Source organism: Lissotriton vulgaris, chromosome 5 (genome assembly GCF_964263255.1).
Source record: "Lissotriton vulgaris chromosome 5, aLisVul1.2, whole genome shotgun sequence".
Taxonomy (NCBI): Eukaryota; Metazoa; Chordata; class Amphibia; order Caudata; family Salamandridae; genus Lissotriton; species Lissotriton vulgaris.
The window spans coordinates 1,927,380,801-1,927,398,999 of NC_141693.1; the positions used below are offsets into that span (position 1 = coordinate 1,927,380,801).

Sequence of the window (18,199 nt, forward strand, 5' to 3'; positions counted from 1 at the left end):
GTCCCTGTTCCTGGCCAATTAGTTACGTGTCCCGCGTTCTAAGATCTCGCGGGGCACTTTATCTCGACCCAGAGGCAGGGGGCGGGACGATGAGGGAGAGCAGCCCAGGTGACACGGGCTCGGGGTTTCCCTTGGGCTCCTGGGAAACGGAGTCCACACCCCGTCGCTCGCAGCCCTCTATCCCGATCTGCAGCAAGAAAGTCTTCAGCCCAGGTCCTAGGGCGACGCGGGACCCGCGGAGCGGGTTCCGCTAGCAGCAACGATGACGCAGGCTCCCGGTGAAAGCGCTGAGGAACAACAGCAATCCGTCCCTGTTCCTGGCCAATTAGTTACGTGTCCCGCGTTCTAAGATCTCGCGGGGCACTTTATCTCGACCCAGAGGCAGGGGGCGGGACGATGAGGGAGAGCAGCCCAGGTGACACGGGCTCGGGGTTTCCCTTGGGCTCCTGGGAAACGGAGTCCACACCCCGTCGCTCGCAGCCCTCTATCCCGATCTGCAGCAAGAAAGTCTTCAGCCCAGGTCCTAGGGCGACGCGGGACCCGCGAAGCGGGTTCCGCTAGCAGCAACGATGACGCAGGCTCCCGGTGAAAGCGCTGAGGAACAACAGCAATCCGTCCCTGTTCCTGGCCAATTAGTTACGTGTCCCGCGTTCTAAGATCTCGCGGGGCACTTTATCTCGACCCAGAGGCAGGGGGCGGGACGATGAGGGAGAGCAGCCCAGGTGACACGGGCTCGGGGTTTCCCTTGGGCTCCTGGGAAACGGAGTCCACACCCCGTCGCTCGCAGCCCTCTATCCCGATCTGCAGCAAGAAAGTCTTCAGCCCAGGTCCTAGGGCGACGCGGGACCCGCGGAGCGGGTTCCGCTAGCAGCAACGATGACGCAGGCTCCCGGTGAAAGCGCTGAGGAACAACAGCAATCCGTCCCTGTTCCTGGCCAATTAGTTACGTGTCCCGCGTTCTAAGATCTCGCGGGGCACTTTATCTCGACCCAGAGGCAGGGGGCGGGACGATGAGGGAGAGCAGCCCAGGTGACACGGGCTCGGGGTTTCCCTTGGGCTCCTGGGAAACGGAGTCCACACCCCGTCGCTCGCAGCCCTCTATCCCGATCTGCAGCAAGAAAGTCTTCAGCCCAGGTCCTAGGGCGACGCGGGACCCGCGGAGCGGGTTCCGCTAGCAGCAACGATGACGCAGGCTCCCGGTGAAAGCGCTGAGGAACAACAGCAATCCGTCCCTGTTCCTGGCCAATTAGTTACGTGTCCCGCGTTCTAAGATCTCGCGGGGCACTTTATCTCGACCCAGAGGCAGGGGGCGGGACGATGAGGGAGAGCAGCCCAGGTGACACGGGCTCGGGGTTTCCCTTGGGCTCCTGGGAAACGGAGTCCACACCCCGTCGCTCGCAGCCCTCTATCCCGATCTGCAGCAAGAAAGTCTTCAGCCCAGGTCCTAGGGCGACGCGGGACCCGCGGAGCGGGTTCCGCTAGCAGCAACGATGACGCAGGCTCCCGGTGAAAGCGCTGAGGAACAACAGCAATCCGTCCCTGTTCCTGGCCAATTAGTTACGTGTCCCGCGTTCTAAGATCTCGCGGGGCACTTTATCTCGACCCAGAGGCAGGGGGCGGGACGATGAGGGAGAGCAGCCCAGGTGACACGGGCTCGGGGTTTCCCTTGGGCTCCTGGGAAACGGAGTCCACACCCCGTCGCTCGCAGCCCTCTATCCCGATCTGCAGCAAGAAAGTCTTCAGCCCAGGTCCTAGGGCGACGCGGGACCCGCGGAGCGGGTTCCGCTAGCAGCAACGATGACGCAGGCTCCCGGTGAAAGCGCTGAGGAACAACAGCAATCCGTCCCTGTTCCTGGCCAATTAGTTACGTGTCCCGCGTTCTAAGATCTCGCGGGGCACTTTATCTCGACCCAGAGGCAGGGGGCGGGACGATGAGGGAGAGCAGCCCAGGTGACACGGGCTCGGGGTTTCCCTTGGGCTTCTGGGAAACGGAGTCCACACCCCGTCGCTCGCAGCCCTCTATCCCGATCTGCAGCAAGAAAGTCTTCAGCCCAGGTCCTAGGGCGACGCGGGACCCGCGGAGCGGGTTCCGCTAGCAGCAACGATGACGCAGGCTCCCGGTGAAAGCGCTGAGGAACAACAGCAATCCGTCCCTGTTCCTGGCCAATTAGTTACGTGTCCCGCGTTCTAAGATCTCGCGGGGCACTTTATCTCGACCCAGAGGCAGGGGGCGGGACGATGAGGGAGAGCAGCCCAGGTGACACGGGCTCGGGGTTTCCCTTGGGCTCCTGGGAAACGGAGTCCACACCCCGTCGCTCGCAGCCCTCTATCCCGATCTGCAGCAAGAAAGTCTTCAGCCCAGGTCCTAGGGCGACGCGGGACCCGCGGAGCGGGTTCCGCTAGCAGCAACGATGACGCAGGCTCCCGGTGAAAGCGCTGAGGAACAACAGCAATCCGTCCCTGTTCCTGGCCAATTAGTTACGTGTCCCCTCAACAGATTAGTTAAAATGTATGGCATCACAGACTGAACACTTGAATATATAGAATGAGAACTCTAAAAGACCAGAGAGAAATGGTCTCATCTGAAATTGGAGCTAAGTCACTGAGGAGCTAGCTCAGCCCCCATCACCTTGACATTATTTTAACATAGTAATAGGAATGCTCTTAGGACCCATTTATACGTATTAGGTGCAATATGTTTATTTACTGTGATTTTTATATAGCAAGTGCTAAGCCTAGGAGGGGTTGAGCACTGTACACATACAATTTATACCCATTATGCAAATTCTGCAAAGTAGTAAAAGAAATAGGGAATCAAGAAAATATGAAAAGTAGCATAAATTATCAAACCCTAAAAATAACTAAGAACCATTCTTGGATGTCCCATAAACTTGGTGTATCTATGCATAAATTGAATTCACGCTATATTACACAGCAAAAAAACTGGGTTATAGTTCTTGCTCAAATATACAAAACAACTGAAAAAGCGTTTGTTATGCACAATGCACACAGCACACACCATAACTAGCACCACCCACCATTCTGCACTCTGATAACTGTTATGCCTCTGCCTCATAAGCAAATTGGTTTTTTTCACATGGCCTGTTGCTAGGCCACTGGCGCCCAACCCTGCTGTGCACGACCTCAGTCATGCGCTTCGGGGCTTGAGAGCTAGACATGGAATGCAGCCTGGCCATGCATGCGCTCAATAACCACTGTGCATAGCCTTCGGCCTTCCACACCAGGGGTTGGACGCAGGGCCTGGCCTTTATCCTGTAAGTGAGTCCATGCAGCCGCGGTCGGTAGTGGGAGTACCTGTCAGGCGGTGACCTGGGGTGGGGGAGGGGCAGGGTGGGAGGCAGTAATCTATGGATTACGGAGGTTTACAGGTAAGTAAACATATAAATAAATAAAACTAATTTTGTTGCATGCACTGCATCCCCAAATGCGATGCAGCGCACGCAACAAAGTTTGTTTTATGTATTTATATGTTTACTTACCTGTAAACCTCCATAATCCATAGAATACTACCCCTCCCCCTACCCCTACCCCTCCCCATGTCACCGCCCGACAGGTACTCCCAATACCGACCGCGGCTGCCTTCATGGGTGGCCAGTCTTCACAGTGCTTCAGGGTTAGCACAAATGACCCTGGTCTATGATCAAGCCTTCTAATTCTTTGGGGTGGAGTGTGAGGTATTGAACATTTTAAATAATATTTGTGAATTTGAGTCAAGCTTCAGCCTTTAACGCCTGCTCCTGATTGGCAATTCTGAAGCCTAATTTTATGTCTAGAGTGAAGCACTGAAATGTGGGAAATTATTCTGCCCCTATCTGTCTACTGGTAGTTGACCTTTTATGTACTAAAGCCACTCTGGCACTAGATTTTCGTTCCCATCCAGACCATCAATAGCAATGTCAGGTGGGGTCAGTAAGTCCAAACTGGGGTTGTAGTTTTCTTGCCTTCCATGTCCATGTCTCAGTCAGGAGCATGAGCTCTAGGTCTATATCCAAGATTGAGTAAGTTATCCCTAACTTGTGGTTGACAGCGGGTCTGCTGTGATGAAGTAACACTGTAACTTGTAGGCAGTACATGTATAATGGGTAAGGAATAAAGGGATATCGACATTGTTTCTGTGTTCTCTGGTTTTGCTTGAAAAGCCAGTTTAGGGAAGTCCCATCTATATGTTTTGAGACTGAGGGAGTATATGCCACTTTTTGGAATCAACAGATGTTACTGTATCTTTATTAATTTTAGGGTCTAATTCCTACATTATTTGGAGTGATATTCAGTCTTTAAGGTGTTAATTTCTTCAGTTTGCAGAAATGGGTCATTCTGCCTGAACAGGCCAAGCTATTAACTCTGGGAACACATTGATTTGTTCTTTCTGTACAGGATTAAAATAGTGAATTTAAGATCATACATTACACTGAGTTCTATTTAGAGATTGTATTGGTTCATTTCCTTGGAAAGAGACTTAATAGTATCAGATAATATGTTTATGGCATTGAATAAGGTTGTAAGTTTGCTATCACTACATGATTAACTTTTACTATTGAATTGAAGTCCTAGGTAGGAGTGGGAAAGTGGCGGCCTTCTTGAGGTTACTGAAAGAGGTGAGTGGATGGGGTCAGAGTACCTACAAACCGGCCTGTTCTTGTGGTTCTCGCTAGGCCTAGTTTAAATAGGGAAAACCACACGAACTTCCAGAACCAGGCAGTTCTCAGTTCAAATGCCATTTTTATTCCTTGATAGGCAAACGGGAATTTCATGTAACTGAATGCTGTTTCACAGACCTCAATCAGCCTACTCAAGCACAACCATTTATAACTCTACTTTTAGGTTCTGCAAACACAAATAATTACCGTAGGGCGGAAGGAGATCTCAAAACCATCCACTGGAATTGTTGGACGCTCCCACTCCATGATTACAGACGTCTCGTCCCGAACTCTCATCCGAAAGTCCCGCACTGCTGGTACCTCTGCAAGAAACAACATTACTTTCAGAGCAGTAGAACTTTCCAGGAAACAAAATACAACATTAACACTTTCTTTTTTTGCCCAGGTCCACTCTCAAAATTGTTGCTTCCACTTATACTTTCACTTTGTATTGCTTTCTGTCTCCAAAACCTAACACTTCCCATTTGCACTGCCTGTCTAGCACGTTCTGCTCCCATTCTCTGACAGTTATTGCATCCACTCTACTCCTTTCCTCACTGTAAAACTTTTTGTTTTCACTCGTTGATACTCACGGAGTGCACTCTATGTCACTTGCTATTTCCACTCTGACTCTTCTTATTTCTAATGTCTGACACATCCTGACTTTCGGTCTGTGAGATTTTGTTTCCCCTCTGGACATTTCTTTTCTCCGATTTGTAACATCTCTTGCCACTCGCATTACTGTTTCACCTGCTGACACCTCTTTTTTGCACTGTCACTTCATGATTCCACTCTCACAATTCCACTGTCTGACATTTTTGATTTCTACTCTAATATTTTCGATATCCACTACCCAACACTAACTGGTTCACTGTTTCTCCAGTATTGAATCTTTCATAGATTCACATGCTTGAATCTTCCCCATAGCCATTGTGGAAGTCCACCTGTAAATATAACTAGTAGCATAAAATGTTCTATTTAGATAGACTATAATATCATATCTCCATAGGACTAAGTAGCAAGCCACATCATTTTGTACATAACCAAAAGCTCAGTCAATCAGAGCAGAGCTTGCACCGTTTTCCTCTTGTGCAGTGACTTCACACTATAGATTTCGTATCACACATCGTGGGTAGGGAGTCTCCCTGAGCTATGCTCAATTTTTTCCTCATCAGACCCTGACTTTGTAAACTAGTGACCTCCAGGGGAACTTAAATATTTATCTGACCTTTACTATATAATTAAATAGAATCGACGACCATGTAAGAAGCATCAAAAATGGGTTTCTTTCGCTCATGTAAGACCTGTAGGTAGAGGAGCCTCTTCTGTGAAGATCCTCTGTACTGCCTGCACCCCCACCATAAACCCAAAGACTACAAATACTTCAGAACGTTTTTAGCCAAGACCCTCAAAGATAGAGAAGCAAGGCTTTTATTTTGGCTTCAGAGGAAATTCTAGAGATGAAGGACCCTCCCTTAATGTGAAGTAGTCTCTAAATAAAGAAAGAAATGAAAAAGACCTAACTGGACTGCCAAATAAGACCCAGAAAAAGGCAGATCAGAGCAAGCCAATGTGGAAAAGGCCACTTATCCAAGACCCAATGAGAAATAAAGTGGAAAAAGCATCAATATCTGAGCCATCAACACCTTTTGACTGGCATTAGCCTCCACCGACATCAGGAAACCTGCCCCAGAGAAATCTGGCAAGTCCCAGAAATTCACTGATTAAACCACAGACAGCACATTCGACGACGAGGATGGCTACATCGATGACGCCTATGATCATGGTGTCTACGGCTTCGTTAACAGTAAATGTAGTTTCGCTGACATCTTCGTCGAAAGGCAAGATTTTCGACGATGGGACCTTCATTGTCGCAGATCATACCTGTGCCATCGACAACACAGTTGACAGATGCAACAATGGCAGCTTCGACGAGGACGCTTCCTCAGACCGGGAAAACGACACAGCTGAAAAAGAGACCACTTTCTTCGCCTGCGGCACCATCGCCAAACCAGTTCTGAGGCCAGAGCTCAACTCACCTAGCAAGGATTCACTGTTGCCACCAGTGCACCTTCTTGAAATGGGGGACAAAGGAGAAGGTGATGATGATGATAATGGATTTTTTGGAGACACCACAAGCCTGTCTCATCTCCATATAAAGTGTCAAGACTCAGATGATGGTGAACAGCAGGAATCTAGATACATGGAAGGTGATTTTATTTAAGGACAGAGAAAGAAAAGAGAAGACTCATGAATAATTCCTAGAATATGACCTATATGATGATGCCTTTGAGGCGCAACAATCACAGGAACCTACAATGTAAATCTCCATAGTTTTGGTGGTGGATCTTCGCATTATGTTGCAGGACTATCATTGGAGGATTACCTCTAAGGAAACAATACCTTCAAAAATGGGGCAAGCTGGGGCACCGGAAAGAGAACCGTTATTGCATCAACCAACTCCAACAAACAAAAAGTGTCGACATTACACAAGCAGATGCCTGTACAAGGGATACTGTGGAAATGCACTTCAGATGTATTCGACAGGCATATTCGCGTATGCTTTCCTGCCAATACCTTTAATCCCACGAATACTAAACAAGGTGAAACGAAAGCCGGAAGCTGGATCATCCTGATAGCCTTGCCGTGGCTGAGACAGCTCTGGTTCACGGACCTGCTCATAGTGTCAGAACAACAACACACTCAACTCAAACCAGTCCTAGGTTTGCTCTACAGAAACGGTTGACAAGTGATACATCTGAACCCCGATTCTCTAAGTTTAGCCGCTTTGATCCTGAATACAATCAAATCCATCAGCTAGATATTTCACAGCTAGAGCAGAATCCACAAACAGGTCATACAAAGCTAAATGGCTACAATGTTGTAACTGGTACGCGGCCAATGACTGTAATCCTTTCTCCTATGAGCCAAATGCAAGTTCTACCATATCATTAGCTTGGTCTGATCTATGACATAGCTTTTTTCGAGTATATTTAGCGGTAATTTCCAGATACAGACGTTCTTGAAATTAAAAGTCTCTGTGGTCCGACAGGTTAATAAAGGAATTCTTTAAGGAGCTATTTAGACCTTTTATGTTGATAAGAAACCACTTATATTTTGGCAGTTGAGCATGGTCTTGACACAGTTAATGGGCAGCCCCTTTCACCCTGTCCATATGGCTGACATAAAACACCTTACATGGATAGCAGCACTTTACTAGCACTTACATCTGCCATACATGCTAGGGTGATATAGTAATTTACGATGCAGGAGGCATATCTGCATTTAAGAAAAGCCAGAGTCATTGTGTGTACTAACTCTTGATTCATAACCAAGATACCTACGGATTTCCACCTCAATGAACCAATTGTCTTAAAGTAATTTTTTCAGTACCCACCAAGTGAGGCAAAAAGATCACTCCACACCCTTGATGTCAAAAGATGTCTTAAGTTTTATTTGGAAAGAATTAAGTCCCTCAGAAAGTCTGATCAGCTCCTGGTCACATTTACGCCTTTGAAAAAAGGTTAAAAAGTGTCAAGAACAACTGTAGCGAGATTGGTATCGGCAACAATCGCCCTTTTCATATAAGAGTAGGAAGACCACTTAAATCCAAGGTATGCTCCCACTCTACCAGAAGAGGGGCAACCTTGGCTACTTTATTTGCAGGAGTACCTTTTAGGGCATACTTTTACCAGACATTACTATTTGGATGCTGCCAGCGATAAAGATGCACAAAGAACAATTGATGGACAGAATGCAAAACAATGTCATACATTCACCCCAGAACAGATATCTGGGCCTAGATCCACCGGTTTTATGCTCACCATGCCATTCCAGTGTGGACCCAGCTATATGCAAATCAGTCTTGACTCTGCACCCAATAGGAACAGTCCAGCCGAACTGCCAGGCCACTGTGCCACTGGAATCAAGCTATCCTGATTGAAGAGGGGTGAAACCCCGTAACTGGTCCTAGGATGCTTGTTTCCGGTCCAGGCAGCAACTGGCTTGGTAGTTCGGGTTGGACTGTTCCCATGAGGCACAGGGTCGACTGATTTGCATTTATAAATAAATAAATAAATAAATATGACCAGGTCTAAACTGGGGTGGCATGGTGAGAAAAAGAATGATGGATTTAACCCAGAACTCTTGACTGTGGGTAAATGTTTTGATTTGTTCTGCATTCCGTCCATCAATTGTATGTCTTTTGCTTTCTCGCCCTAAGTGAGCCAGGTATGCCCAGGCGTGGGTCCTGGGCTCACTGTGCCACTGGAATCAAACTATCCTGGCTGAAGAGGGGTGAAACCCCGAAACTGGTCCTAGAATGCTTGTTTCCAGTCCAGGGAGGACTTGGCTTGGCAGTTCGGGCTGGACTGTTCTCATGAGGCACAGGGTCAAGACTGATTTGCATATGGCCAGGTCTAAACTGGGGTGGCATGGTGAGCAGAAGAATGATGGATTTAACCCAGGTCTCTTGACTGGGGGTGAATGTTTTGATTTGTTCTGCATTCCGTCCATCAATTGTGTGTCTTTTGCTTTCTAGCGATAAAGATACAGCGCTAAGTCAAGCAGTGCTTCGAAACCTGTTTCAATAAGGTGAGCTCGTTTGTACTTATTTATAAAGTTTACTATTTGATACTGTACATTTTAAATGCTTAAATATCTATGTATATGACACTCCTCTGCACAGAATTTTTGATACCTCACTGTTCTTTTAATGGTATACTGCTAGCTATTCAGAATCAAGCATGTAAATCTATAAAAGATTCAATGCTGTAGAAAAAACGAATGACTTACCTATACAATGTGATTCTCCAATATTGATATATTTCATAGATTGACATGCGACCCACCCACCTCTCCTTCAGTTGCTCACCTTGTGGATTTTTTCGCTCACATCATTGGCAATGTTATGCACTTGTGCTTCGAAATCTGAGGTATCAAGCCACTGCAGAGGGGCAAAAAGGGTGCAAGCTCTGCTCTGATTGGCTGAACTTTGGTTGTGTACAAAACAATTTGGATGGCTACTCAGTTGTATGGCGAACTGTAATTATAGTCTATATAAATTGAATATTTTACACAACTAGTTATATTTATCGTGGAGTTCCCACCTCAGCGACAGGGAAGACTCAAGCATGCGAATCTATGAATGCTATGAATACTGTAGAACCACAGCGTACATGCAAGAAACTTGTTTTAACACTTAATGTACCCATCTTCTTCACACCCAACTCCCACCATCGCATTTTCTTTTCTCCATTACCCTAACATAACATAACAAGTATTTGTAAAGTGCACATTCACCCCTGGGTATCTAGCCATTGAATAACAGATGCTTATTGTTACCCAACACAATGGTACTCATTGTATCGAATTCCGAAGGATGACAGGCTTAGAGGCCGCCATTTTTTGAACCTGTAAATGAGGTCAAACACAGGCCTCTACAGTAGACGCTTTAGTCCATTAAACCACTAGACCTGGCCTACCCTAAAGTGGGGAAATATGAGCCCAAATACAAGCAACAATATTTTTTGCCCCATGAATAATATTTTTGTCTATTTGTAAATACACACCACAAACTGAATTAGCTCTTCATTTTACGTTTTTGCAAAGTTGCTGGGTTTTGGGCACTGGTATCAATGTTGATGCATAGGAGACCAACCTCTCTAAGAGTAACTGGATGGCGTATTAAAACAGGAGTGACATGAGCCATGTCATGGAGAAGCAACAGGGCTAACAGCAACTGGAAGAAAGGTTTGTGGATGGCTCACCACCATCATAATAAATGTACAGTGTCAGTGGGATTCACAGTAGGAGCATGGATGTGACAGGGCACCTGAAAGAAAGAGGTTTCGGTGCAACTCTGGCAATACCATGTACCATAAATGATACTTGTTCTACTTATAATACAAACTATGCACTTTACACAAACATTATTTAATCCCTTAACCTTGGTGGAAAACAGTGGTTATTGCAAGCACTTTGTCAATAACTGTAGGATGCTGGCTTAGTATATGGTGTACACTTATTTAAGTGATGCACCCTGCACTATTCCAGACAACCCTTACGATGATTTTAGTGGTCTGAGACAACCACATAATGCTCTCTAAGTGGAAGCTGTGGAGAGCAGGCTTCAGTCTTAGTCCAGAAGGAGTGTTAGAACCAGATCTAATTTTGCAATGTAGGTTAAACGAATAAGAACCACACAGGGTAGTCATAAAAATATGTCTATTTATAACACAACACTCACTAACACATTGGTATATCTCCTAGCCTGTAATAATAATAGAAATACACAGTAAAACTTCAATTGCAAGAGGTAAGTAATCACAATACACAATGATCTCCAGGAGAGACCAAACCATATGCTATATAAGTGGAATGCGAACTGTGACCAAAATCGAGACTGGGACCAGGAGACTCAGAAGAGCTGGGGACACAAGGAACCACCTACGGTGAGTACTCAAGTACCCCACGGAGGATGTGTGAAGGGTGGAAACACAGCCGCGTACTCAATGCAAGTCAATGGGAAAGTCCTGGTTGCAGTTTTAGAGAAGAAGGACCCTTCCCAGTTGAACCTAAAGAAACAGCACGCGACTTGGAGAACAACGAGACCAGCAGGAGTCTTCCTTGGTGCAGTATCAATTCCAGGCACAGTCCAGGTGCCCAGACAATCGAAGTTGAAGTTTGAATCTTGTCCCACAACAAATCTGAAGAGGCACCCACAGGTAAGCCCAAGTACCCCAGGAAAAGGGTTGGAGCAATTCAGGGGTCCCTCCCAGAGGAGGGGCTGGATAGAGGGGAGGATTCTCTCATGTAGTTTGTCCTTTTTTGCGACAGAGCAGTAGCCCAGGGATCCCTGAACTGGCCCAAACTGGAGTATGCAAGGATGGCACCAAATGTGTCCTTCAAAGCAGTCTGGTGGACCTGGCAAGTGCTCACACCCAAGCTCAATACACTAAGTCCTGTCTGGGAGGTGGTCACACCTCCCTGTGACAGGAAGCCTAGTGTTCTACCTTCCCCTGCTGGAGCTCAGCTCAGCAGCAGGAGGGGAGAAACTGGTCTGTGGTCAGCAGCAGCACTAGCTTGCTATTAGACCCTGAAAGGCTCGTACTGGGAATAGAAGGGGGCATCCTAGGTGAGCACCCCAGTGTTAGACCTGTCCGCCCTTTGGGTGGTCCCTCCTATGTATTTATTTATTTTTGTCCCCTTTTTGCCCCTCAATTCTCTTCATTTTTTATGTCCACTGGAACTTTTTGGTGTTGTCTTGGGGGTTAAGTGCTCCTTGACCCTATAATTTTTCTTAGGCCTAGTAGCACCAACTGTATCACGAAAATTTAGTTTCACAAAATGGGGGCTTATAATGCCATAACTGTTACCTCAAGGAATAGACCCATAGAACAACATAGGAGAACTCCAGAACCTTCCAGCTGGTTCTGGAAGCCTGAGGTTAGCCTATAAAAAGGTCAGTACTAGGGCGGCCATTTTAGAGAAAGTGTCGGAGTGGGAGTGCAGTGAGGAGTTTAGGCTATTGAGAAGGGAGATTAGCGCATTGTGGGAGGGTTTGACTACCCCTTGGGGCTGCTAACCCTTACAATTGACACTACCCCTGACAGTGGATCTAGCCCTGCTGTCCTCAACTGGAAGACAACGCATTCTACATCCATTAATGCCCCTGAGGGAAGATCTGGACTGGGGTTAGGGTGTCAGGGAATACAAGGCGAGAAGGGGAAGAGGACTATACTTCCTTCAGTATCCCCTTGACCTTGTTCGAATCGCCTCAGGAGTCGTCGGAAACCCAGACTCCTTTCATCCTGTCATCACTCACCAGAACTTGCCCTCCAGCGTGGAGTTTCCCCCCTCTGCCCCAACTGCCACTCCCACCCTCCCCCCCCCCAACTAGCGTACCTGGAGGTTGCCGCAGGCTTACTCACAGCCCCTGTGGTGAAGTTGGTGCTGCCGGGTGCCGGACCCGCTGGAGTCTGGTTGTCAGGTCCGGCAAGAGTGGAAAGAGGAAAGGAAGAGGGGGGGGGGTGCCTACCTCTGAAGCGTCCATCCCGTTGTGGTGGATCGGGCAGAGGGGAAGGGTGCCTCGCTCTCCGGGAAAAGGGTGGTAACGTAGACGCGTGAGGTCCCGCCCAGCGCTGTCAAGGAAGAGGGCCAGGAGGCGGGACTAACTTGTAGGAGGACGACCCTGGGGTGGTTCTTTCCTTCACGGCAAGCGGAAGGGAGGGGAATCCAGAAATCAGCTTTGTCATCGGAAATAGTGGAAATCCCCTTCCGTGTGCCAGCCGCAAAGGGCCCTCTCAGCTGAGGAAAATGAGGGACGTGGGAACTTGGAATCACTGCCTACGGAGCTCACCGGACCTTCGATTGCTGCCTCTAACTTCGAGTAAGGTGGGGAATTGGGCTTGTAAGACGCCCGACAGTGCTCTTGGGTCCCCGGTTGAGCCGAGTGGTGATCAGCCTGTTTCCTTCCCCTCCCCGGCTGGGATCGGAGAATTTACAGGAGAGCCGGAGGGGAGAATCTAACTGAACTAAGCGCTCAGGAGCCATACCAAGGGGTTCTAGGCGATCCTGAGTCTAGTGCTCAAAAAGTCCCTCGAGGGGAGTTGAGGCTTACGCTGAGAGAAACAAGAAGTCATTATTCATCGAATAGACAAACTCCTCTTCCCAGTGATTGACTGAATTGAGAGTTGCCTCTTTAAGGGGGTGAATCCCTTTAGAATTTCAAAAGCCTGATTGAAAGGGGAAACTGATCATTGACCTCAAGCGAATGTGTAGAGAATGTACTGAGGAAATGTAATGATGTTCTCCAGTATTAGGGGTGTCTTTCATAGATTCACATGCTTGAATATTCCCCGTCGTCGAAGTGGGAGTCCCACGGTACATAAATAGCAGTAATATATATGCATGTATACATGAGAAATATCATAAATAAAATATACATACATATAATGCAATAGAAATGAAAACTTGAAAAAGTACCACAGAACAGAAAAGGCCCATTGAAAAGCCCAAGGGAGAATTCACTTTAGTAACATATCAGAATCATTATGTGTTGGTCCACATTCCAGCCAATCAGATATCGCAAGTTTCCATAACCTTATGGTTCGTGCTGCAAAAAGGTTCCACTTAACAATCGAAGCACAACAAACGGAATGTTTTTTGTATGATTTTAAGGACTTACCTCAACGGCAAACGCATACCATCCCTATCATAGACCACATATGGGAAGAAGGTCTAAAGTTGATGGAACGTCCTAATACCATACCAGCCGTTCTGCCCAGATTGGACAAAAAATATAAAGCGCCACCTACTTCTCCGGCCTGTTTGGTTTCACAGCCTAAGGCAGATTCTGTTATCACTCAGGCGGCACAAAAGAGATCTCGGAATCCGGCCATACCCCTGACATCTCCGCCTGATCAAGATGGCCGTAAATTAGACTCAATTGGCAAAAAATTTACCACTATGGCAGCGACAACTGTGAGAGCATCCAACGCCTTAGCCATTCTAGGTCGCTACGACCGTCAAATGTGGTCTGAGATCGCTGGTCTGATCACTCAAATGCCCGACTCCATCCGGGATGAAGCGCAGGCCATCATTCTCGAAGGAGAAAAAATTTCAGCAGAAATAATCGACTGTGCCGTCGATATATCCTCCACTGGTTTCCGACAACTAGCGGGTGCTGCAGTCTTGCGCCGTCAAGGCTGGCTGAAATCAACCACATTCCGTCCAGAGGTCCAGTCCAGAGTGTTAGATTTACCTTACGACGGTGAATCTTTATTCGGTAAGCATGTTGATGATGCTTTGGAACTTATAAAGAAGGACACAGATACAGCAAAGTCCTTGACAACTCTTCAATATCGGAAAAGGCCATTTCGTGGAGCACGCGGTAGAGGAGGAGGAACCTCTACTTTTCGTGGAACAGGCCAATATCGAGCATACAATTACAATGATAACAGACAAAGGGGATCCTATCAGTCCCAAGGTCGTTCATCCACCTCCAGACCTTTACAGAGGTGGTGCGAACACCAACAAGAAACAGTGAAACGACTGTGCATCTTGGAGGTCGAATCTCGAAGTTCTTCTGCAATTGGTCGCACATTACCAACGACCAATGGGTCTTGGACGTCGTTTTAAAAGGACATACCCTGGAATTTACGAAATTCCCCCCCACTCGTCCTCCCTCGGGTCCACCTTCTCCCCATTTCAAGGAACTGTTGGCCCAGGTGCAGCTTATGATCAGGAAAGGAGCCATAGAATTGGTACCGCAAGGTCAATGTGGCTGGGGGTTTTACTCCCGTTTCTTTCTAGTAAGGAAAAAATCAGGAGAGTGGCGCCCCATCTTAGATTTGAGAGCTCTAAACAAGTTCATCGCATCAAAGACTTTTCAGATGCTAACCCTACTTCAAATCTTGAATTTCCTCATTCCAGGAGAGTACTTTTCGACAATAGACCTTCAAGATGCATATTTCCATGTGCCTATTCATCCCAGGCACAGGAAATATCTCAGTTTTACAGTCGGCCAATTTCATTATCAATTCAAGGTCCTGCCATTCGTCCTTCGATCAGCACCGAGGGTATTTACCAAGATTCTAGCCCCGGTGGCTGCCTACCTGCGTTTACAGGGCATCCAGTTCTATCGGTATCTGGACGACTGCCTGATAAAGGCCAGGACTTTTCAATTAACGGAACAGCACACTCAAGTCTGCATATCCCTGTTCGAAACGTTGGGCTTCTCCATCAATTGCCTAAAGTCACACTTTCAATCATCTCAACAGCGAGATTTTCTAGGAGCCTCGCTCGATTCTCGGCTGGGGCAAGTGTTCGTTTCACAGGAGAGACAGGGCCGAATGTTACAGAAAGTACAGTTCCTGCAGTCAAGACAGTACGTTTCTGTCCGGATGTACAAATCATTCCTCGGCATGGCTTCTTCGTGCATTCAACTGATTCCCAACTGCAGATTGCACATGAGAGTCCTACAAGAAGAACTAGACAGCCAGTGGAAGCAGGTATCGGGGTTGTTCGAAGACAAGATCCATCTAACGCCCCGCATTCAAAAAGCTTTGGAGTGGTGGGCTCATCCTCCAAACATAGCGACAGGTCGTTCATTCAAAGACGAACCACCACACTTGCACTGATAACAGACGCTTCCCTGGAAGGTTGGGGGGCACATCTCGACGGCATGTCCGTGAAAGGAAAATGGACGGCGTTTCAGCACACTTGGCACATAAATCGCTTAGAACTACTGGCGATTTTCTTGGCCTTGAAGTCCTTTCGGAGAGTAGTGCAGGGACAAACATTGCTGGTGAAAACGGACAACACCACCAGCATGCACTACATCAACAAACAGGGCGGCACAAGGTCTCTCGTGCTGTCACAACTTGCACAGGAAATATGGGATTGGGCCATCCAACAGCAAATACATCTCACAGCTGTCCAGGTACCAGGCGTGGCCAATGTGCTGGCGGACTCGCTCAGCAGAGCCCTCTCGGACAACCACGAATGGGAAATCAACCAACCAACGTTGGATTTCATCTTCCGACAGTGGGGCCGACCACAGTTGGATCTCTTTGAAACTGTTCTCAACAGGAAGTGTCAACGGTTTGCGAGCCGGCATCCACACAAGGAGTCGAGTGGGAATGCCATTTCGATAGACTGGTCGAACGACTTCATCTATGCATTCCCTCCACTGCCGCTCATTCCTCGTCTGTTACACAGAATGAGGTTCCAACAGTGTCGAATAATCCTGACTGCACCCAAATGGCCGAGACGTCCTTGGTTCTCAGATCTTCTTCTGTTCTCTCTGACAAATCCGATACAATTGCATCCTCTGCCACATCTTCTCACGATGCAGCAAGGTCAAATATGCCATCCGGACCCAGCATATCTCCAACTTCATGCTTGGAACCTGAGTACAATGAATTTGCACACATGAATATCGACAAGGATTGTAGGGCGGTGCTAGCTAGTGCTCGCGCTCCATCTACCATCAAAACTTACCAATTGAAGTGGAAGCGTTTCTGTGCTTGGTGTTCCACTAAAACCCTGGATCCCATGTGTGCTCAGCCAGAACAAATCTTGCCGTTCTTTTTGTCACTAGCAAGATCAGGACTCTCACACTCCACTCTAAAGGTTTTTCTAGCTGCAATTTCTTGTTTTCGCCATGATGGCGTAACATCTTTGTACTCTTCCAGGGTAATCAGACAATTTTTCAAGGACCTTTTTCGGATGTTCCCACCAATCCGTCAGCCCCCACCTTCTTGGCGACTGAACTTAGTTTTGTCTCAACTACTTTGCCTTCATTCGAGCCCATCTATTCTTCCAATCTAAAATTCCTCACTTGGAAAGTGGCTCTTTTGCTTGCTCTGACCTCATCCAGGCGCGTCAGCGACATCCAAGCCTTTACTATACAGCCACCGTTTCTACAGTTCTCCAACCAGGCTGTTACTTTGAGAATAAATCCCAGTTTTATTCCTAAGGTTCCCAGTGACTTAAATAATAATAATAAAGAGCTTGTAAAGCGCACAGTAATGCCATCACGGCATGTCCCCGCGCTAAGCTAGCAGTGAACCAGCAAGAGAGAGAATCCAGAGGTCTATGCTGTGTATAAGTGAGTTTTCAGCAAGGCCCTAAACCGCGCTTCACTACTCTCGAGTCTCAAGGCCAAGGGAAGTTTGTTCCATTGTTGAGCTGCATGGAGCGCAAAAGAGCGACCACCTATTCTGGCCTTCCTCGTCCTGGGTACTGTCAGCAGACCGGTCCCCTCCGAACGAAGGGTCCTGCAGGGTTCATACCGGCTAACTAGATCCTTTAAATACGCGGGCGACCTATCCCAGACAATCCGATGACAGAAGAGTAGGCACTTAAAACGTACCCGTTTCTTCACAGGCAACCAATGAAGCGCATCTAGCGCCTTCTGTGAATTGGCCCTCCTGGGTCTTCTCAACACCAACCTGGCGGCGGAGTTCTGGATGACTTGGAGGCGGCCCAGGCTACCCTCGGTTGCCCCCAGGAACAGTACATTTCCATAGACCAACCGCGAGGTCACCAGTGCCTGTGTTAAAGTCCTTCCATCTCAATGAACCAATTGTCCTTAAGACTTTCTTCCCTGCACCTCAATCTGCAGCGGAACGCTCTTTGCACACTGTGGATGTGAAGCGCTGCCTCAAATTTTACATTCAACGCACAGCTACATTTAGAAAAACTGTTCAATTATTTGTAGCATATGGCCCAGTGTGCAAAGGACAATTTGTAACCAAACAGACTATCACCAGATGGATATCGTCTGCCATATCCTACTGTCATCAACGGGCTGGCAAGCCCCTTCCTGCTCCGGCTCGAGCTCATTCCACGAGAGCTGTGTCGACTTCTGCTGCCCTCTTTGCGGGGGTACCTCTGAGACACATCTGCAGAGCTGCTACTTGGTCTAGCAGCCATACTTTTACGAAGCACTACTGCCTGCAATCAACAGATGCCGCGGATGCGGCAGTAGGTCAAGCGGTGCTGCGGAATCTTTTCCGATAAAGGTGAGCCTCTGT

At 47.6% G+C, this 18,199-nt stretch overlaps 1 protein-coding gene across 15 annotated transcripts in view; it reads right to left on the reverse strand.

Annotated features, from left to right (window-relative positions):
* TNXB (tenascin XB) overlaps positions 1-18,199 on the reverse strand; it is a 743,838-nt gene that overhangs the window by 326,507 nt on the left and 399,132 nt on the right. For all 15 annotated transcript variants that reach the window (XM_086924531.1, XM_086924530.1, XM_086924535.1 and 12 more), the window contains exon 4: positions 4,866-4,981. In XM_086924531.1, the coding sequence (XP_086780657.1) occupies positions 4,866-4,981 (116 nt within the window). The remainder of the gene's footprint in view (positions 1-4,865; positions 4,982-18,199) is intronic.